This window comes from Gorilla gorilla, chromosome 19 (genome assembly GCF_029281585.2).
Source record: "Gorilla gorilla gorilla isolate KB3781 chromosome 19, NHGRI_mGorGor1-v2.1_pri, whole genome shotgun sequence".
NCBI classification, from domain to species: domain Eukaryota; kingdom Metazoa; phylum Chordata; class Mammalia; order Primates; family Hominidae; genus Gorilla; species Gorilla gorilla.
The window spans coordinates 104398664-104422345 of NC_073243.2; the positions used below are offsets into that span (position 1 = coordinate 104398664).

Below are 23682 nucleotides of genomic sequence, written 5' to 3' on the forward strand. Positions count from 1 at the left end.
GGGGGTGGGGGGTGGGGGCATTAATCTTCCCAGGACCATGCTGGGGAAGTCACCTGTTAATATTTTAGTCGCTTCAGCATATGACCAACACAGTGACAACAGGACTTGATGTATTCTCACATAAAGCCCTTTCTACTTTAATCCTGAGACAAGGAATGAGAACATCAAGCTCACAATTCCAACCCTGTTCAGATTAAAAAAAAAAAAAAAGTTGAGGATAAGGTCAAATCATTTACCAAAATGGACAATCAAGAACCCAATGAAGTACAATATTCCAATCACGCAGTCAGCAAACAAAAGGCTTTATTATTTATAAGAATATTCTGGCTTCTACAAAGGGCATTATTAAAGAAGGTACTGCTAATAAAATTCTGACGCTGGTAATAAAAATTACCCTTTTACCTTATATTTTTACTTTGTAGCTAGTCAATGGTAATGATATCATTATCCTATGTATGCAAATCTTTTCTGGAATCATAGTGAAAAAAATTACAGATACAATGCAGAAAATATATGTTACAAATACAAATTAAAATTAAATTCACAGAGCTGAGCATTTTTGACTCAATGAAAATATTTTTGTATTGGTTTTTATATTAACTGCAGTCTGGTTGTAATAACTACCTCTTCCCTTACAATGTGTGTGAAGCCACAGAATTTGTCAGAAATTGGAAAGATGATAACATGTGCACACTTTTACCTTAAGATCAAAGATGTTCAAAATTTCTTTTAAAAATCACCTTTGAAACAAACAAAACTGTGCCTTCCTATAGATTTCCAACTCAGTTTCACTGTAGTCTAAGGCTCACAGTAACAATACTAGGCTGGGTCAGGCAGTGCATACCTACCATGTCAACAGTTTGGGAGGCCAAGGCAAGCAGATCGCTTGAGCCTAGGAGCTCAAGACCAGCCTAGGCAACACAGAGACACCCCGTCTCTACAAAAAATACAAAAATTAGCTGGATGTGGTGGTGCTTGCCTGTGGTCCCAGCTACCTGGGAAGCTGAGGTGGGCAGATTACTTTGGGCTCAGGAGGTAGAGGCTGTAGTGAGCTGTGATCTTGTCACTGCACTCCAGCCTGGGTGACAGACCATGACCTTATCTCAAAAGCAAACAAACAAACAAAAATAATACTAAACACTTAATGAAGTCTTACTTTCCATTGCATTACTCACATCCCAATAAATGGGTTTCTGCACAATTATATTTAAATGCACAATAATGTATTTAATGCCAGTAGGCAGAACAATAGAAATAGTCACAGGTGAGATTTACAACCCCAAATTGTTAGACAGATAAAAAAATGCTTACTGTTGTTTCCTGAGTCAGGAAACAACAGATGCTGGAGAGGATGTGGAGAAATAGGAGCACTTTTACGCTGCTGGTGGGAGTGTAAATTAGTTCAACCGTTGTGAAAGACAGTGTGGTGATTCCTCAAGGATCTAGAACTAGAAATACCATTTGACCCAGCAATCCCATTACTGGGTATATACCCAAAGGATTATAAATCATTCTACTATAAAGACACATGCACACATATGTTTATTGCAGGACTGTTCACAATAGCAAAGTCTTGGAACCAACCCAAAAGTCCACCAACGATAGACTGGATTAAGAAAATGTGGCACATATACACCATGGAATACTATGCAGCCATAAAAAACGATGAGTTCATGTCCTTGGCAGGGACACGGATGAAACTGGAAACCATCATTCTCAGCAAACTAACAGAGGAACAGAAAACCAAATACCGCATGTTCTCACTCATAAGTGGGAGTTGAACAATGAGAACACATGGACACAGGGAGGGGAACATCACATACCAGGGCCTGTTGGGGAGGGGGTGGGGGGAGGGATAGCATTAGTAGAAATACCTAATGTAAATGATGAGTTGATGGGTGCAGGAAACCAACACAGTACATGTATACCTATGTAACAAACCTGCACGTTGTGCACATGTGCCCCAGAACTTAAAGCATATAACAAAATGCTTACTAAGCAGTCCACTTACTTTATGGCTTCACACATGTCCAGCCCCATTTTCACACAGTTCTTGGCATGGTTAGGGAGAGATATAGGGAGTCCAGATACACAGTAGTAGCAGTCTCCTAAAATTTTAATTCTCATGCATTCATTCTCCTGGAAGAATAAATTACAGAATTTCAGTTGCATTAAGCACTTGCAGAATGATCTAGATTCATGTAATATCATCAAGCGCCAGCTCTGCTCACACCATTCCAGGGGCGTCTGGAGAGAGCAATGAGAACCAGTTGGGCTTCCCTTCATTACTCAACCAGAATGAGCTGCCCTCCCTTACATGCCGATTTCCAAAGAGGAATAAAGAAAGAAAAGGGGAAAAAATGAGAAAGAAGGGAGAATGTTCTGGAATGATTTACACTTCATAGAAGCAGAGAAGGATGGTGATGGGGCCAATCTCTTTAGTCTGAGCAGCTCCAAACATTAAGGGTGAAATAAAACATTCTATGCCCAGTTGAGTCTTTCAGAGTAGAAAATGATGACCAGCACTCAGTATAAATTAGAATCTCAAGTCCTTCCCTACTGTGCTTATGGTTTCTTTTATTTATTTTAAATCCAAAGCTGATTCTTACCTGCAGATATGTCGCTTCTGATAGACATTACCACACCTAATAAGCTGCCATTCAATACTACCAAGTAATTTAAAACTTAATTCTCATCTTAGGCTCAACTGTTTTAATGTAAAATTTGACTACCTCATTATTTTTCTGGGCTAAATTTTGTATTTATATTTTAATATTTAGATTAACTGCATTCATACATGTTGATCCTATATTTGTTTCTATAAATCAAGCTTCCCTCCCATACTTCCTAAACAGTTATTCTGAGACTAGAAAACATGACAGTTACAGTGAATGGCAATGGTTTTGAGTTCCTTAGTGTAAGGTTATGTGCTTTACATAGTACTCAGTGCACTAGGGTATCTGTTTGCCGACAATAACCCCCCTTATTGAACTGTGAGCCATGAACTCATGTCGAAGGCACACTGCCCCTCTGACCAATGATGGATAAACCAATGGCTGGATAGTCAGCCGAGGGTGTATACTCCTTTGTTCCAGTGATTAGAGGAAGTCACGTTGAGTACTTCTGTTATGGGTAACGAATTGTGTCCTTCCAAATTCACATATTAAAGTCAGTCCTGATACCTGTGAATGTGAACCTATTTGGCAATAGCGCTCCTGCAGATTTAATTAGTTAAGAGGAGGTAGAACTGGAATTGGGTGGGCCCTTATCCTCTAAGAAGGGGAAATTTGTTCACCGAGACAGGCACGGAGAGGAGAGAATGTCATCTGAACATTGGAGTTATGCTGTTCCCAGCCAAGACTGAAACGTTTCTTCCTAACATGAACAGGTAGTCCAACAAAAATGACCTTTTATTAATTCAAACTTTTAAGGCATCATTTAAGTTTCAAACCTTTCCTTTCTTATAAATGAACACCCACAAAACTCACCCCCTTCCTTTGGCTTGGTAAAGGAAGGAAGCAGAGCTGTGCTTTTACTGATTTTTTACAATCTCCAGTGAGAGTTGTCATGGTCGGTGGAACTACAGAAGGCAAAAACCTTGGGGAGTTTGGCCCAAGAATGATCATGCTAACATCTGCAAGCCAGATTTCTTCCTAAGAGACTCAGCTGGAATGTTCTGTCTTGTTTAAAAGTGATCTAAATCACACAGTGAACTAAATTTAGGACCTATTCTTCCATAGCTAAATAACTGATATTAGTAGGCATAATGAAGCATTTTTGTTGCTGTTGGGAACAATTCAAAGAGAGAATTGACCAGAAACATTTAATGAGAAGTACAGGGCTTGCAGGAAGAAACTTTTTGTCATCGATATTGCCACCCACCAGCAACTGTGGCAGTTCTAATAAATAATAGGGTCTAGTGTGGTTTCAGACGGTTTCAGGTCATTTCCTATCTGTGAAATTTCCCATGGAAGAGCATATGGATGGAAGACACTAAACTTCCATTTCTGTTTAAGTGGCACAAGAATCAAAGGATTAAAATGAGACAAGAGTAAGTGAAGGCTTTGCATGGAAGATATGCATTCTATTTCAGGAACTCTCCCAGGGTCCTGCTTAACAATAGGAATAGAGGATGTTGGCAACTAGAGGAGTGGAAATGATCCTACCAGATCCTTGACATGGAAATGCCTAAAAGAGCACCTTAAAATAATACCATGCAGAGGGATTTGCAAATGGAATCTCACTGCCTGGAATGTATTTATTATATGTGTGCTGAATTATACATAGGGGGAAGTTTTAAAATAGATAAAAACGTGATAATGATATGCCATGGCGTTTTTTCATCCCTGAGACAGGTTTGAGGCTTATGAAAGATCAATAGCAAAGAAATCCAACAACTTTTACAAACAATGTTCCTAAAGGATGCTTTTATGAAAAAGTAAACTATTGATAGGTGGATGAAGAAAAACGAAACCAAGAGTTTAGAAATTTTCAGAGAAGAAAAGAATCCATAATACTCACCTTTGCAATTTGATCAAACTTTCCAAAGAGCTCATTCAGCATGTGGACTAGTTCTCCCGGGGAGCAGTCACTTGCCAGCCGGGTAAAGCCAACGATGTCGGCGTATAAGATGCTGTGGGAAGAAAGGAGGTGAGGAGACAGAGTTTTCCAGTTTATACATTTTTTAAGAAAGTAATAATAATTTTTCCATTAAAATCATGTAATTTTGCTTATACTTTATATTTTCATGAGTAAGATGTCATTTTCTCAGATTAAGAATATATAAACTTTTTTTGAACTTGTTAAACATTTTTTGAGGTTAAACTTTTGTAGTTAAGATGGGGAGTGAAGCAGCAAAATAATTTTAAAAAATTCTGTTTGTACTGAGTCAAAGAAGAAACTGGAAAAATAATCCTCTTTTTATAAAAGATTACTTAAATGATTCTGGAGTCCTTCCTATCTGCCAGGATGAAGCAGACATGGAATATCTTCCTGATGTTCAGAATTTAGCTGGGAGGATGTATTGAACAAATGTGAACATCAACAAATGTCCAATTACAAATCATAAAAAGGGCTACAAAGGAAAACGAGACAGTATTATGACAGAGAAGAGTAGGGGCAGATTGGACAGTGAGGAGGCCAGGAAGGTCACTCTTCGGAAATGACAGAGCAGCTCCTTTCATGAGATGTACACACTAGGGAAGGTGAGTGTGAGATTCCTCAGAGCTTTTTATGTGTTTAAAATAGGAAAACACAGCACCTGTGTGCGCACTGCAACTTTTTGTACACAATAACATGTTTCTGATTTGTATCAAGGTCTTATAAAGAAGCCTAAATTTCTGCAGGTGGTTTGAGATTCACAAAGTGAATATGTATGCCTTAAGATGTCCCATGGAACAAAACAACTACTATTTCACAGTCATTAGGATGGCTCTTATAAAACATACAAATAATGGTTGTGGATGAGAACCTGGAGGAGTACACATGCGTTGCTGGTGGGAAGGTAAAATGATGCAGCCACTCTGAAAAACAATATGTTCAGTCCTCAAAAAAATTAAACAAAATACCGTATGATTCAGCAGTGCCACTTCTGGGTATATATCCAAAGATCTGAAATCAGGAACTTGAATAGATATTTGTACATGAATGTTCATAGCTGTAGTATTCACAACAGCCAAAAGATGGAAGCAAACCGAATGTCCATTGACAGATGGATGAATAAACAAAATGTGGTCTATCCATACAATGGAATATCAGGCAGCCTTTAAAAGAAATGAAATTCTGACATGTGCTGAAACTCCCGAAAACCTTATGCTAAGTAAAATAAGCCAGGTACAAAGAACAAATACTGTATGATTCTACATATATGAGGCACACACTATAGTCAAACCATAGGGACAGAAACTAGAATGGCGGTTTCCTGGGACTTGGGGGAGGGGGAGTTGTGGAGTTGTTGTTTAATGGGTTTGGAGCTTTAGTTTGGGATGAAGAAAAAGTTCTGGAGATGGATAATATTGATGGTTGTAGAACAATGTAAGTGTCTGTGATCCAACTGAACTGTGCACTTAAAATTGATTGCAATTGTAAATGTTATGTTATGCATATTTTACAACAGTAAAAAAAAGTACAAAAAGGGGCACCAGTCAGCAGGGTCTCAGCCAGAGCAGGGCAGGACTCTGCTGTTGGCCATACTCTGCTCCTTCTGCTAAGCCCAGGATGTGTGGCTGCACCTTCGAGGAAATACTTGCTCCTCTGCTGAGGGACACGATCTGTGGGAGACCTCTGATGGTTACAGGAAAATCAGGGTTTCTAGGGCAGCTTTACCCTCCACTCTGTTCAGATGATCCCCTAGAAATCATCCCTATTTCTTCTATGCTGACTTATAGTGGCAGGGATCACACGTGCTGAGCCATTGTGCAAGAGGAAGGATGAATGATGCTCGCTCAGAGAAAGAGTCCCTGATTCAAAGCAGTATCGGGAGGTAGCATGTGTGGATGGGCAGCTGACTCCACTTCCTTCTTGCTCACGTCATCCACGGTGCTTCTTGTGCTCAAACTTACAGTGAACAAAGCAGCTCTGAGATAGGCTGCCTGTAGATAGCTTAAGCTGGTCCAGAGGTTATTTTACAGCAAAGGGATTGAAAAAGTAAGCAGGTGGCCGGGCGTGGTGGCTCACGCCTGTAATCCCAGCACTTTGGGAGGCCAAGGCGGGTGGATCACCTGAGGCCAGGAGTTCGAAACCAGCCTGGCCAACATGGCGAACCCCCATCTCTACTAAAAAGTACAAAAAAACTTAACTGGGCACGGTGGCAGGTGCCTGTAATCCCAGCTACTTGTAAGGCTGAGGCAGGAGAATTGCTTGAACCTGGGAGGCGGAGGTTGCAGTGAGCTGAGATTGCACCATTGCACTCCAGCCTGGGTGACAGAGTGAGACTCCGCCTCAAAAAACAAACAAACAAACAAACAAAAAAACAGCAGGCAATTGTGATGCAAGGTACAAAGCTGCAAAGCATTACGGTAGAGAAACTACAGTGCACTTATGGGACCATAGAGGAAGAAAACCCCACCTAGAGCCTGACCATATTGCCACTTTAGAAAGATCACTCCTGCTGTGGCAACCTGGACGCAGGCAGGTCAGTTAGAACTATATCCTTGGAACCCTGGAGAGCCCAACTGAAGGTCTACAATGTGCTGAAATAGAAGTGGACAGACATGGGAGATAGGAAGAAGAATGAACTAGATTTGTCACTAATTTGATGTTGTGGGGGGCATTGTGTGGGAGAGGGAAGCATTGAAAATGAAGATCCTGTTTCTGGCTGAGCAACAGAGTTCAGAAATCTAGGTTTGTGCAAATCAAAACAAGTGTGTAGGGGAAGAGGAGTAGTCCAACTTTGGTTGTGCTGTGCTTGATGGTGGTGTCTTAGATGCAGGTTAAGTAGATGAGTATGGAAAGCTATGGTTGAGGCCTGTGTATGAGCATCATTTAGGTGGGAATTAAAGTCCCAGAAGACGACTGGAGAGAAACCAAGAGGAGGTAAGAGAGAGCCCCCAACATATTCTCATTTACGGGACAGACTTGATTTACGGAAAAGAAAAGAACAAAACAGATTGTCAGAAGAAAACTAAGGGAATGCAATGTCATGAGACAAAGGGATGGGAAAATTCTTCAAGTGGGAGGACAAGGCCAAGGGGTCAGGTACACTTGAGTGGTCAAAAAGTGACTTAAAAATATTTCCCAAGACGGGAGGGGCATTGCTGAATTTCAGACATTTAAGGCTAGAAAGAGCCATTAATAGCATAATACACTTAGATAACTAAATGTTTCTTCTATAATTGTATAGGCAAAATGCTCACAAACCTGAAGGCAAGCCAGTATTTTAAATAATTTTACTCCTTAACATGTGTGAACTTTCTTTAAATGTATTTAGTTTTTACTATCATGTATCCATCCAGTCGTGCTTCCTTAGTTGCCATTCATACACAAATGTGTTTCTGTTACCTCCTTCCTGATATGAGTTTCCTGTATCACACTGACATCTGTGTATGCTTGGGTATTATAAAGCTAATCTAAAATCTGGTGTCAAATGAGATTTGTCCCAGCAATGTCTTTAAGTAACGGTTAAATTTGTTTCTCATTAACAAGCTTCAAAAAACCTAGACCTGAAGCAGCCTGGCTCTTCTAAAAACTCTAATGACTAAACTAAGACCATCAAAACATAACAGATGAGGTCAGATACATGCACAGGTTACTTATGGCGATAACTCAGTGATATGGTTTGAATTTGTGTCCCCACCCAAATCTCATGTCGAATTGTAATCCCCAGTGTTGGAGGAGGGGCCTGGGAGGTGATTGGGCCAGAGGGGTAGATTTCCCCCTTGCTGTTCTTGTGATAGTGAGTGAGTTCTCACGAGGTCTGTTTAAAAGTGTGTGACACCTTCCCCTTCCCTCTCTTTCTCCTTCTCTGGACATGTAAAACGTGCCTGCTTCCCCTTCACCTTCTGCCGTGATTATAAGTTTCCTGAGGCCTCCCCAGTCATGCTTCCTGTAAGGCCTGCAGAACTGTGAGTCAATTAAACCTCTTTTCTTTATAAATTACCCAGTCTCAGTTAGTTTTTTATAGCAGTGCAAGAATGGACAAATACACCCAGTTAGAATGCAAAGCAGTGTATTAACATGCTGAGTGGATGAAAGAACAAACCCCCAAAAGACGTGGTACTGGGAATGGGAGGGGCGCAGAAATCGAGATGGTCTGGGTGGGCCTCGCTCTGCTGTGGCTCGGAGACAGGGGCAGGAGAGAAATGGGAGGGACGATCCTCTCCAGCCTGAAGTGAGGCCTCCTCACAATTTCTCTCTAGAGCTCATGGGAGACAGAAGCCCCACACCAATCTCTTTCCCTACTATAATCCCATGATGATAACATGTTAGTTTTCTAGGCACTGTAATTCCCAGAACGACTCCTGGGAAGTAGATATGAGTATACCAGTCTCAGAAAAGCAGTAACTTTCACGGTAAATTAGCTAAGGTGCACATCAGTGTTCTGTGACTTTGGTCACTGGTCTTCCAGACCTGAGAAACTCATCGTGCTGATGGAGAGAGGAACACCCAGCTTCCCTGGGATGTGTTGTCTTCACAGAGGCCCTGCTCCTGCAAAGTCTATTTGGAGGACTCAGTCTTGTGCCTGGAGATCCCACAGACTCTCCCTCCAATCTTACTGCAATCTGACCACGGGGTTTCCAGAATGAAGACCCCGCTGTCCCCCTCACTCCCTTCTGTGATGGATGCTTGGCTACAGAAGCCAGGGCTATGAAGGACAACTCAATCCAACACAGCAAACAGCATCCTATTTTCTCATCTTAATGTGAAGGCCCCAAGAGGCAGGAACAGGTGAGTGGGATGGCAGAATCTGTGTGATTATTTCCCCTGCAAAGGATCCACTGTCACAAAGGAGAGATGGTGATATGAGGTGTGAGATCCCAGGCAAAATGTCTCCAATCAGGCAGACTCCCAGACCGGCCAAGGAGCAAGCATAGCGTCGTACCTCACGTTGGTATGCCGCTTCACATACAGGTTGTGGAAGTTATTTGTGTTCTCCATCTGGCCCGCCTTGGGGCCCTGCAGCCTCTGGATGATCTCCGCTTTCATCTCCATGGCGATGTGGGCCGGCAGCAGGGAGAGCAGAAGCCGCTCCTGGACAAGGTGGGGAAGGAGGAACAAATGTCTCTCAGACACCTCGGGGGATGACCAAATAACATTGGAGATCCTCACTGATTTGTAGGAAGGCCAATTTGGGAATTCTTTCCTGGAAGCTAAAATACAGATTCTAGAAATATATATTGGGAATAAAAAGAGATTTTCTAAGGTCAGACTGTATCATTATATTATTTATTATTTATTGCATTCTAAGTGTGTGTTCTTCAGTATGAAGAATAAAGGGATGCAAAGTTATTTCCCCAAAGATTTTTAAATCTATTTTGATTTTAAAGTAGCAAAGCAGAAACAATATTAAAATTTCAGAAACCACTGGTCAGTCTAAGATAGAGAACACTCATTTTTGCCTGCATGTTCATTTCTGAGCTAAAATACTAGCTTTATTGCACTTAAGAAAGACAGCTGATATTCCACCTATTCCACATTTCTTAAATAAGATAAATACTTCCAAAGATTTCATTTCCTCTATAAGCACCTAATCCTCTTTAGAAATTCTAAGCTATTATAAAAATGGAGTCAGAAATGTTAGCTTCTGTAAAATGCCATCCATAAGAAACTACAGGTGGAACACAAGGAAATGATAACATATGAGCTTTTTGAGTACTTTTGGTCTTTATATTCAGTAAGTCCAGGAAACATTAAATATTAGTAAACAATATTGTACTCATTTTAACATAAACATTCTAGTTAGAGTGGCATTTTCTCATTCTCCTCAATGAAAATACACAATAGTTTTTGGAGGAAAAGTCTAACAGAAGGGTAATCTTCAGGACATATATCCATCCTGGAGAATTTTAATGTTAATCCATTTTAGAAAGCATCATATTCTTTAGCTATTGTAGAGTTTAGCAACTGATATTCAATGTTGATAAACAAACATTTGTTCAATGAAACACTTTATCTATCACATCTTTATCTATCACATTGTCTGTCTTTCTCTTTTTCTTTTTTTGGCAAGCTGATGAGGGATTAGGGGAGGAGGGGAAGCTCAGATTTGCTTCCAGGTTCACAGGGTCAGGTGTCTATCTCTTTGTCCACTCCTAGTGCACATCGCTTTGGTGGCTGTTGGAAACTTCCGCTGAGAGAGCTGAGGGTGGGTTAGGAGTGCATTCTGATGATCCTTTCCCCCGGCTCATCCCTCCATGGAAAGACAAGGGCAAAGGCAACAGAAAACACAGTATGTGCTCATAGGGGAAGCTCAGTGTATAGAAGCTAGTTTCTCCATGTACTGGCATAACTGAGCATTGATCATTTGTTCATTCATTCATTCACTTATTCATTTATTCAGAAAGTATCCATCTTTGAGCAATAAATGCCATGCCCTTTGAAAAGCACTAATGGTAAATTAAAGAAGGCTGCAGAGACTACTCTGCTTCAGTTGCCCTTCTGTTTCCCAAGAGTCAGGCATTAAGCTTCCTCCAAACACCAGCCTGTCCATCTAGTCTCGTCTGACAGCAAGTGCACTGTGTGTTGAAGTCTTGGTTATGAATGATATGATACCAGAGACCCTGTCACATTCTTCTTTGATTTACCATTAGCGCTTTTGAAAGAGCATGGCCTGATCCCACTCTCGTCTCAGAACCCACTTGAAAAAACCAGGGGGTTTGTTCTAAGTTAATGTGCTTCTATTGCCAGCTTTCATCATCTTGATATAAAGAACTACTCCATCATCTACCCACATTTGGCTACTCATCCCCAAAACGCATAAACTTGCCACTTGTCTTCAGTTTCTCTATGCTTTGGCCTCTGTGACTCATGAAATGGTTAGACCTTTGGGAAACTCTAAAGGTAATCAAACTCGTGATGTGCCCTTGGAAGTGTTTAGCAGACAGAAGTTGCCCTGTAAGTTTAGGGATTGAGTTCTGCTAGTACTGCCTCCACTGAATTCCATTTCTGCAGGTCCTGAGCGTACACTACAGTGAGGCACCCTGTGGGTGGTCACTTCCTATTCTTTCTGTTTATTGATTAATAGATGGAATAATTGGGTGTGAGGCCAAAATATTACATACAAAGTATGTAATATCCAAAGTCTATTCATACCAATAGAGGAAAGCTGGTGAGGAAAGTGTGAAATTTCCATCCACCAACATCAAAGACCTGGTCAGGCACGGTAGCTGACACGTGTAGTCCCAGCACTTTGGGAGGCTGATGCGGGCAGATCACCTGAGGTCAGGAGTTTGAGACCAGCCTGGCCAACATGGTGAAACCCCGTCTCTACTAAAAATAAAAAAAATTAGCTGGGCATGGTGGCAGGCGCCTGTAGTCCCAGCTACTCGGGAGGCAGAGGCAGGAGAATCACTTGAATCCGGGAGGCAGAGGTTGCAGTGAGCCGAGACTGTGCTACTGCATTCCAGCCTGGGCAACAGAGTGAGACTCTGTCTAAAAAAAAAAAAAAAAAAAAAAAAAATCAGGAGATCTCTCTGGTCATATCCTCAGACATGAACAGAGGAGTCCCTGATGGGAGAAGGGAGGCATGTGGCTTTGAGGTTTCCCATTGACTCTGTCATAATCAAAGCAAGTAGATGTTGAAAACAAATGTTAACTTCTAAAGCAGTGATAAGGAATATTAACATGTAGACTATAAATAATTACGGGTCTGGATCTAGGCTATCTATTTAGAAATCCCAGTAGCATCTGTTCATCTACAGAGATGTCTTAAGATTGGCTTGATTAGATTAAAACCCATTTTGTACTCTTTCTGATGGGTGATGAGTCAAAGGCTGAGACAAGATGAAATGCACCAAGCCACAGGTGCTCAGTGTACATAACTCTCCATTAGCAGAGCTTATGATGATAACCTGTGTGTAGGTGGATTCAATACCATCTTCCATTGAATTTAAAACAATCAGTCAACTTTCCCAGTGTTTACATGAGTTTCTAGCTATGCTTCTTATAGCTGAGGCTGTCAATATCCTACTCATATTCCCTTCTTCCTTGCTTGGGGGTCACTGTAGATTGTTCCTTCCTGAATGTATGCTTTCCTGTGTGTCCGCTAATGAAGAGGTAGCTGATGAATAAATACTCCAGCTTTTGCATCAACATCCCTCAGTGAGAAATCTGAGCATGGTCGGCACATTGCTCAGAGAGTCCCAGGCAAGACTGAGCCCTGCTTTTACCATCGGCCCCTTTCATGAGCTAACCTCCCTCTTTGGAGGGAGCGGACCTCATGGTCCCACGCCCTCACCCTGCTAAAGAGAACCACTTCCCAACTAAATTACTGTACCCAGACCCTTGTCTTAGGATCTGCTTGTGGTAAACCTAACAGACTTTTCCAAGCATCGTCTCTCCTCCTCCTATATTCTGTAATAAGATTATGCTAAACCCAAAATCACACAGAGCCGGTCCTTCCTGAAAGATACAGATTCTAGGATCAAAAAAAGAGAATCAAATATAGTAATCCTTTTCCACACTCAGAGCCTCATTTAACAACCAAATGTAAGTTAAAATCTTTATTTTAGACCCAAATGTAGAAGGATGACTGACTTTTAATAGGTGGTTTAAAAAATATAGAAAGTAAACTTCATATGTTGTACAAAACAAGAATTTTTTCTTTTGTTGGAACTGCTAAAGAATCCATGTGAATTTAGGCTGAAACGAAGACGTTGGTAACTGCCACTCAGCCTAATAAAAGAACTGAAGCCTTCCCCCTATCATTCAACACTGGCACCACTGGTGGATGGTAGATAGCACTGCACCTGGTGACAGCTCAAGGTCCATGCTTTGAGTGTGCATATGCCCTCTAGGTGATCACAGTGCTGGGCAATTGAATGAGTTTCCAAAAAAAGCCTGAGCTCAAAAGTGGTGAAGCAAGACTCCTTCTTTTAAATTTAAAATGTTCTGATCTGAAGGAAGAGCCCACTATGATGGCATACATGATAAATTTCAGCCCAATTTGTAAAATCTGACAATGTTAATACTTCCATTAATATTTTAGCATTTTGCAAATGTAGCTGTGTGCCCTGCCAAATTATCTGAAAGCAACACACACACTTAAGTGCTTAATATACTGGGTATAACTTAGCTACATTATTTTCCCAAGTTTGTTGGAGAAATTCCTTAAGGATACTTTTGAAAAATTAAGTTGTCATTAAACTGATAGATGCACACTGGTTATTACTTCTTTCTCTTTCTAGTAAAGCTCATGCAAATACTGAGAATTTGTCTAATTCCGGCATATTCAAAGGTTATCTGATTAATAACTTGCCCTTGATTTGGGGGTTCCATTTAACACATCCCTTTGTTAAACCTCCAATTATTATTCATTAGCAATACATTTTTCTTAGAACTTGTTCTTTTAAATTATGTCTGATATAAGAGATACAGAGTTAATTTAGTAAATTTCAATGTCCTAGTGATCGAAGTTCAGAACAATCTGAGCTCTGAAGTGTTTCTAAACTAATGAAGCAAGGCAGACATTGCAACTACATTTTATGTCTTTTTTTAGACTATTTCGATTGGTAGGAAAATCCAATTGAAGCAAAGAAGACTTGTACTTAAATTTTAAGCTAAGATATAGAAATACATACTATACCCTGTTCCTTCAATAAACCATGCATGTAATAGATACTTAAAGCTCCTTTACTTTCCAAACGGGAGGATAACAATGAAACACTCCTTTCATATGAATCTTTAAGTTTTTCTTTTTTAATTCTTATTTTAAATGCAATTTCAATTACATCAGGATGCTAAATCAATGGGATAAACAGAAAGGATGTTGTAAGTTTTTCTCCTTCTAAAAGAAAGTAGCTAACAGAGTGGACAAACACCAGATCCCTAAAGAGCCATTGGGCCACCTGTGGCTCCTTCACCCATGTACTTAGGAAACAGAAATCATTTCATAACGTCCTCCAGTATTAAAAAGCTAGTTGTCCATCAACACAAAATGTTGCCTATGCTGCACCTCCCCCAGCTCCTATCACGCATCTTCCTTTGCAGCAGGCTCCACGTCTCCAAGTCTCAGACAATAACAGTCTTCCTCCAGCCTCAGCCTTCATCACCCTGTTCTCCCAACAACTGCTACTGTTGCTGTTTCCCATTACAAAATTCAGCTTTTTCTTAGGTCCCTCAGTAGAATTTTTGCTTCATATCAATCAATTAAAACTCTTACTCTTACTATTTGAAAGATCTTGCTTTATCTTTCTCTGACTTTTACAAAAAAAATTGGTCATCACATTCACATGGGATGGAGAGTAGAAGGCATCGCAGTAGAAATGGCTCTGAAGTAGGAGAAGATGGGATTCCACCCTTTCGCTGCCACCTCAACCAAATCGGTCAGCCTTTGGTGCCCAGCTTGGTCATCTGGACAATATGTCTGTTGGGCTAAGGAGTTGAAGGCCTCCATGTCCATGTAAGAGCGCAGCTCTTCAAAGAACCATGGGAGGCCCTTTCTAGAACTTACTTTCCACTGTCCTAAAGATGACTACATCCTGCTGCACCCAAGTGCCCAACCACTAGCACCACGCAGAGGAAAGAACCCAAGTGATCAAATTCCCACATGGTGGCGAAGACTGCAAGTCCAGATGGCCTGAGGGCAAGGAGACTCCAAGTGGGATCCAGAACTAGCACCCAGGGAGGAGGCTGAGTCTGGGTCGTATGTTCCTTGCAGTGTCTCTGACTTGTGGGAGGAGGATGAAGAAGGGCTGAGATTACTGAGGAGTGACTTTAAAGGCCAGTGTTTTCATATCTGTGTGCAGAGGGAAAGTCAGCCTGCTTCTTTCACAGCCTAGGAAACTGGAATGTTTTGTGCATATTAAAGTCACTAGGCACTTCAGCAAATCAGGTGACCCTTTTATAAGACAGCAAGTGCTTTCCTTGCGTGCATATCTTATTTTCTCACTTAACAAACCCTGGTCACATATAATATCATTTAGATTTAAACATGTTTTGACAGAAAAAAAAAAAAGGCACAACAGACATAGATGTGGCTCCAAGGGAGTGAAGCCAGGTGGTCGTCACCTGCGAGTTGAGACTGGATGGAACTCGTCTTCCAGCTTCACAGCCAACTCTTTCCATCCAGCTGGATTTGCAGGTTCAAGGAGATGACCAGAACATTTTTAGAGAGTACATTGTTAAAAGATGCTGGAAAGAATGAAATTATCACTCACATGTGATGACTCTTCAGTTAGCAGTTAGAGAAGAAAGTGCTAATCAAGTCAAATTATAAAGTATGTCTTCGGTCACTGATGACAGTAAATTGGTATTTCTAAACCGGAACTGTTTATCATCAACAGTCAATTCAATTCTCTAAAATAGAGCCTCTAGGGAAATGAGAATCACTCAAAAGGTGGAAAAATATTCAATCCTTGGATAAGAGTCTATGGAGGTCATCAGATGAGAGCTGCAGCTGTGCTCCCTGGAGTAGGCATGGGGCACCTTGTGGCACACCAGCACCCAAGTCAGCCCTGCAGGCTGGTGCACCTGCAAAGCCTGAGCAAGCATAGATCAGCACCAGTGTGAGAAAATCACCCAAAGGGGAATCTCATCCTGCAAACATGACCGCCACATTCACACACCATAAAGTGAAAAAGCAAAATGCTCCAGAGGGGAGCCAAGTCTGATTTGACTTGCCTCTCAAAGAGTATCCATGCATAGGTAAGCAATGCCATCCAGTCTGACAGGGGCAATGCCAGTAGAGGCACGCTGGGGAGAGAATGGGTGAAGACAGACCACGCTCCTGGGCACTGGCCAAAAACCCTCAACATAAGGTACAGAAAGCCAGCCAGGTGGTGGCGCCAGCCTTTGGATTTCTTCTGAGGAGGAGGACAAAGTGGAGATGCTGATAATATCATTGACAGAAGGAGATAAGAAGAAGAAGGAAAAAGTGGTAGCACATTGGTATCGATTTGATGAAAGGTCCCAAGGAGCAAAACAGAATACTTTTTTATGTTCAAATGCAACCCCTCAGAGCAACTCTATGCTACAGATGACAGATACATGATGCAGTTATGTACATGCTACACTTGCAATGGACTGGACTATCGTTCTGAAATGTGTTGACTCTCCCTCCCATGCCCCCCTGGGAAGCAATGTACCTTGGTAGGACCAGTGATATGTAAGCAGCAGTGATATGTGCTCCTTCTAACAAAAGCCTTAAGAGCCACTGTGGGCCTTATCATGCTTTCCTTTCCCTCCTCTTTGGGACCAACAGTGTCACAGATAGTGACTTTGAGCCTGGGTCCCATTCATGGTGCAAAGTGGCAGTCCCCCTACAGTGGACAAATACAAGTGAGAAACCACTATTGTTCAGCCACTTTGATTTGGGAGCCATTTTTATCACCGCTTACCCTAGCTATTGCGACAGATGCAAATTCATGCAAGTATGTGCACACCAACCTATGTCCTCCATCCCTGAATGCTTAGGATTTTCTCAGCTGCTCTGATGTGGGGAGAGGTCACTCATTCACTCACGTGGTGTGCTCACAAGCTGCAGCTTCAGGGCAAAAGCTCTGGAAAGCCCCTCTGTGAAGTGCTGATTCTTCTCCCTCACGTAGAGTAAGAGGAGGCTGAGCCTTGGCAAGGCCATTACACCTGTGAGGAGTCTTCAGGGCAGGGACCTCATGACTTTGAAGCCCACACTGGTCACCCCCACTTGTCTGCCTTGCAGTCCATGGAAAAAAAGGCTGAGAATGTGGTCGTTTCAGTGGTGTCAGAATTACACAGAGCAGGAATGATCCCACCGAGTACGGGGACAACTTTGTACTAATGTGCATTTCTTCCTCCAAAAAAAAAACCAGAGGTCATGTCTCTAAAAGATTTTCTCTAACTAGAAGCTGGAGTCATGATAATTCACTCATTCTACTTCGTGGCAGATGTTATCCTACATGCAAATTACTGTTGTCTATATTCTCCAGTCAAAGTTTTAATTCTCATTGGATGCAAAAGTAATGGGGATTAATCAGCCAGTCCGGTTCGCATCCTTAAGAATGCTGGCAGCATGGCATTACCATCCTAAACTCAGGGAGGCAATGAGGCTCCTCTGAAAAGCATAAGAAAAGGAACACTATGATCTGTCCAGAGGGGCACAGACTCCAGCTCCCTCCCTGATGATGCTGAAACTGTGGACTCACTTCCCTTCATCCTTGAGAATCAGCCCCTCCCAGATTCAGTCTTGAAGAGAAACAGAGCTTGGATGACAGGCTCCTCCCACATTCATGGTTCTCTTTTGGAGTAGGCTGTGCTGCCAAGCTTAGACGCTCGAATTTATAAAACCATCATGAGTATAAGAGAAGCTTGAAGGGGTGAGAATGAGCAACAGAAGGGGGCAAAGCCATGGGAGGGGAGACCAGACCCTGAAATAGCTCTGCTAACTTTCACCTTAAAGGGGGTCTATAAACTCATGTTTGCAGCATTCAAGGTTGTTGACTGAAAAAACGGGTCTCTTCTTTTGCCCAGAAATGCACCCTTTCCTATTATTCCCAGGCGATTTTAGAACTGCTCTACTTGCATGCAGACACTGTGCTCTTAATCCAATATTCTTTCTTCCACTCAACAAATATTTATCAACCACTTTCCATGTATCAGTTCCAGGTCTAAACAATTTGTAAGTATTGTCTTGCTTAATTCTCTCAGCACTTAATGTTGTAGATATTATTATTTCTCCCATTTCTATGAAGAAGAAATTGGAGACCCAAATAGATTGCATGGCTTGCTAAACAACCCAAAATAAGGAGGTGGAGGAGTTGGGATTAGAACCAGTGGGAGGAAAGTAGTTAGTGGTTAATTGCTCTTAAGCAGTTTGCTAAACTGTACCCAGGGAAAAGAGACAATACATAAATAGGTGCAAGAATAAATAATGTAGCTCCAGCTGGGGACAGGAGAGCAATCGTTCCATAGTGAAGTGTCTTAGGGCATGACTGATTTTCTTTTACTTCAGTGGGGACAATGGCCCCCCCTTTTTTTAATGGTTTTGAAGTCAGAGATTTGAACCTCAAAGCAAAACTGCTCTTGGGGCGAGTACCACAAGTATCCCACACCGTCGGCAAACTCCCAATCTCTCCCCACCAAGCCAAGCCCAATCCAGGCTGGAAGCACCCCCTGGGTGAGAGTTGGTGCCCAGAGCAAAATTGTAGCCAATATCAGAAGGCTTCCTTTGAAAATAGTGTCAACTGGGGAGATTTCTGGAAAAAACTGCACTGCATTTCTCTCTTGAACACATGACTAAATCCTGAAGCAGTCACATACATTTTCTGCTGTGAATGCTTGGGAAGGTGAGCCTAGGACACTCTCGCACTGAGGCAGATGTCCACATCTCTGCATATTTGTTCTGATAAATTAAGTGCTCCATGCCAGCTCCCACAGAAAAGCCTCCAAAGATACAACTCAGGAGATAACAGCCTTTAAATATTGTGCCTGTCTTCAAACACTAATTGTCCCTGTGGGCACTGATGTAGTTGATACCAAGAGATGTACCCGTCATTTCTGCATAACAACTTTTCAGGAAAGAATAATAAGTGAAGAAAGAAAGGCTGAAGAACTGTTCTAATTCTCACTCTGCTCATGAAGCAATGTCCTGAGCTTCTTCAGATAAGGATTAAGATGCAAAAGGCAACTTCAGGGAAGTCATCACATAAGAAAGCTGAAAGCCTGTCATGATCCTGGAATTTTATTAAATGTAACTCAATGACTGCAGCTCAAACTCAAAAATAAAGGTGTTCTTCTGCTGTAGCTTGCTTGGCTATCAATTTTCTACACATACATATCCTATTTGTGTACCTATGTTGCTGGCACATGGTATTTTTTAAGCTTTCTCTTTGTCTTTAGAAAATGCATTTTAGTAATTAGAATGCAGATTTTCTTTCAGGGACTCCCCCTTCTAAGCTTCACCAATAGCTTTGTCTTTGGAGGAAATCACATCAAATATTAGCTTAAAACAGGCTGTCACGTGCCCCACTACCTGACAAAAATAAACCATGGCTTAGAGCTTACAGAATTTAAGAAATCAATCATGTAATGCATTTCCTTGCAAGTTACATAGGATGAAAACTCAAGTTTACTTTATACATGTAATGCATTGAGAAATCTTTATTGGGTGTGTTTTCTCACTCGCTTATTGAATCTGAGTAAGTTCTTAAGACTCGTCAAAACTTTAAGTCCAGAGGAAGGCAACTGTCAGCCTGTGGACTGAGCCTGGTCAGTCAGATGTACTCTGATTAGCTTGCAGAGTGCATAGTTATGTGTACATGTTTAAAGAATTTGAACCCCTTCAGATAGGTCATGCACTGTATAGCTTACCACAGCCCTTGCCATTCCTTAATGACTTGCAAGTTCACTGCACACATTTACCACATGCCCATACTCTAAACCATGGTTTCTCACCCTCAGCGCTATCAGCATTTTGAGCGACTGGCTCTTTGCTGTGGGGGGCTGACGTGCAAACTGCAGGATATTTAGCAGCATCTGTCCAATAGACTGAGACATAGACTAGACTTTAGTACCCTTTACCCACCAGATGTCAGCAAGGCCCCCAACCCCTTTTATGACAATCCAGACTGCTCACAAACATTGACAACTGTTTCCTGGGGGGTAACAGTCTCCCTCTGGTTGAGAAACATTCCTCTAAATTTAAGACTTCTCCTCTGGACTTTTAACCTAACTAATTTCCCCTATACTCTTCCCCTTCATTTACCTCTGTTCCTCTCCACCTTGGACTCTGTGGCCCATCACTTTCATTGTTGTCTTGCCCCTGTCATTCTAGAATGGCACCTCTCCAGGACATCACTAGGATGTACACCATCACTTCTCACATGCCATTGGCTATACCGAGCACTAAGGGATGCAGTGACATATCTCTATTCTGGGTGAGACGTACCCAGCCACAGAGATCATCTTACAACAGAGGAAGAAGAGAACGAGTACCGGGAGACAATCCATTGGTCTCTGTCACATGCAGAGAACTCAAATGCAGCTGTTTGCAAATGGAAACTGTCACCTTCCCTCCAAAAGCTGTCCCTCCGTTTATAATCTTAGCGCAGTCAATATCTGCCCATGTGCCCAGCTGCCCATGCAGAAACCTGCTTTCATACCTGACTGTTCTTTCCTTCTTACTAGTCCACATCCAGTGAAGCAGGCTCCTGCCATTCACACTTCAGAACCTGCCCCTTCCTCAACCTACTGCTCTGCCCAGTTCTCAGCAACCTCTGTCACCCAGAGAATCACCTCCTAACTGGCTTCCTTCCTCCTGTCCTCCTTTTCCCTCACCTTCTCTTCTGCAGCGGGGGTTTTTCTAAAATGGGAAGCAGTCAAATAAGCTCAGCTCCAGCTCTGAAGTCTTCTAACACCTTGGACAAGGCCAAAGCCCTTCAGTATATTACAAGATATGATATACCCCAGGCATCCCACCTTCTTTATTTCTTCCTCCTCCTTTCTTTGACCCTGCAACCCAGCTCTTCTGAATCACCTGCAGCCTCAGACCCGCACTGGAGCACGCTCCCCCTGAGACCTGGATGGCTGGTTCCATCACGTCACTTCCACCCATTCCTTTGCTAAGGCTATCCCCACCAATTCTCCAGACAAACTTTCAACCACCTCCTCCCTAAGGATGCCCTCCCCACCCACAGCTAGGCTAGGTGCCGTGTGCTGTGTTAGCTGTCAACATTCACCTTGCTAATGGCTCCTGAACTCTGCCAAAGTCACCTGTTTACTTCAAGCATAGGTGTTAGTGAGCCCAGACTGTGCCTTCTTCAATATTTTGTTCCCAGTACAGAACATAGAGGCCATTGCCTGGCATAGGAAGACAAACAATAAACATTTGTTGGATGGATGCAGGAGTGAATGCATGATTGTGTGACCGAATGCCTCATTACACTTTGAATAAGATTTTCACTGAGGAACTCATTAAATAATCTGATTTTTCAATGACAGAAGCCAGGAGAACATTCTGGCCTCAGCTCTGTCATTCTTTAAGTGGACAATGGGTAAATTACATAACCTCTTGACCTTTCGCCTGAGAAATGATGAGGTATATTACTGCTGTCTCTTTCAGTTCTAGGTGTCTCCCATTCAATAAGGTGTCAGGAGGAAATGGTAAGACATCCTTGAGGGTGACAGCAGAAAAGTAAATACACTTTGAATTCTATTTTTGGTTACTGTTGAACACCTTTGTGTTTTCTCCATTAGAAGAACTGATTGGAAGATGTATATAAATATATATGTATATGTTATGTATATTATGTGTGTGTGTACATCTCTCTCTTTCAATTTTATCACAATATGCATTATTGATATGCACGCATAGATTTCCAGGGGAACTGCAGAGAAGGAAGAGTATTTTAATTCTTTCCAATGTGTTTCTCAAAGGTCTTCTGATATCTGATCTTTCTAGGGCTGATGAAGCAACATTCTCCTTTCTGTTATTCTGTAGGTACAAGTCCAAGCGCTCATGTTAATCACATCATTGAAGGCTACTCCTATGGCTGACTCCAGCTACACGCCATGACGGAAGACATGTGGCCCAGAATGCAGCGTGGAAGAGCCAAAAAGGGAATGAATAACTTATAAACTGCAGCCCTGCCAAAGTGAAAAGAAGGCAAGTTTTCTGCCAGGAAACAGAAATCAAGATCAGCATGGAAATGGAAGTCATGGCTAATGAGAAAATGCTATATTACATTAAAAAATATTTATTGATTAATTTGAATAAGTACATTAGCATAAACAAACTCAGGAATTCTCAACTTTGTCATGCCAACAAAAATATTTATCAAACAGTAAACAGATGTTTAAGAGTACTAAATTGACATGTATAAAGCTGAGTCTGGTAAAATATTAAATCTTATGCAGAGATTTCTAAGGAAAATAATGTGTTATTCTCACCAGCTACGCACCCACGCTGACTTGAGCTCAAGCCTGGCTTGGTTTAGGAAGCATTAATATTTCAATCATCTATTGCTGTAAAACAAATCACCCCAAAACTAGTGGTTTGGAACAACAATGATGGATTTTCTTCTCCTGATTCAGTGGGCTGGGTGGCTAGGTACTGGGTTCTCCTGGATTTGCTGTCAACAATCTCATGATTGTGCTCAGCTGGAAGGTGGGCTGACCCTACAAGCTGGCCCCAGTGACATGTCTTTCTGGCCATTGCTGCTGGCCATGGGCTGGGACTTTGGGTCTTCTCCATGTGGAGACTCATTCTCTGCCAGGCTGGACTGGCTTCCCTAATGGTGTTCTCAGGGCAGCAGTCCCAGAAAATGAGAGAGGATCTTCAAGAACTTATAAGGCCAGGACTCCAGAATTCACAGTCACTACCCCATTTCCTGTTAGTCAACGCAAGTCCCAAGCCCTCCCAGATTCAATCGTGGAGAGGAACTGTTCATGTTTTCCATCTGCCACAGCTTGGATGACAGGCTCCTCCCACATTCATGGTTCCAAAGGCTTGGTGGAACCAAGGGTTAAGTAATTTCTTTTTTTTGTTTGTTTGTTTTTGTTTTTTTTAGATGGAGTTTCTCTTTTGTTGCTCAGGCTGGAGTGCAGTGGCGTGATCTCGGCTCACTGCAACCTCCACCTCCTGCATTCAAGTGATTCTCCTGCCTCAGCCTCCCGAGTAGCTGAGATTACAGGCCCGCGCCACCAAGTCCTGCTAACTTTTTGTATTTTTAGTAGAGATGAGGTTTCACCATGTTGGCCAGTCTGGTCTCGAACTCCTGACCTCAGGTGATCCGCCTGCCTCAGCCTCCCAAAGTGCAGGGATTACAGGCGTGAGCCACCGCACCCAGCTGGGTTAAATAATTTCTACAGTGAATCTGGGGGCTCAGGTCCTCTCCATAAGGGGCCCTGAGAGCAGGCAATACAGAAACTCCAACTTCAAGTCCAGTTTCAGCTAACTAAATTCCAGTTTGAATTTCTGTGAATTCACCTTGTGTCCAGTTCTATATTCAATATATTTCTCTTCTGTTCATTCTTGTCCAAACGTATGGCCAAGGCTGGACTGAAACTCCACAGGATAAGACACAGAAGGATTGGTCCTTCTAGGAGGACATAGGG

At 42.1% G+C, this 23682-nt stretch overlaps 1 protein-coding gene across 8 annotated transcripts in view; it reads right to left on the reverse strand.

Annotated features, from left to right (window-relative positions):
- Positions 1-23682, reverse strand: part of ADCY2 (adenylate cyclase 2) — a 431254-nt gene that overhangs the window by 127299 nt on the left and 280273 nt on the right. For all 8 annotated transcript variants that reach the window (XM_055367540.2, XM_055367542.2, XM_055367545.2 and 5 more), the window contains exons 5-7: positions 9539-9687; positions 4522-4633; positions 2012-2139 (exon numbers count right to left, since the gene is read on the reverse strand). In XM_055367540.2, the coding sequence (XP_055223515.2) occupies positions 2012-2139; positions 4522-4633; positions 9539-9687 (389 nt within the window). The remainder of the gene's footprint in view (positions 1-2011; positions 2140-4521; positions 4634-9538; positions 9688-23682) is intronic.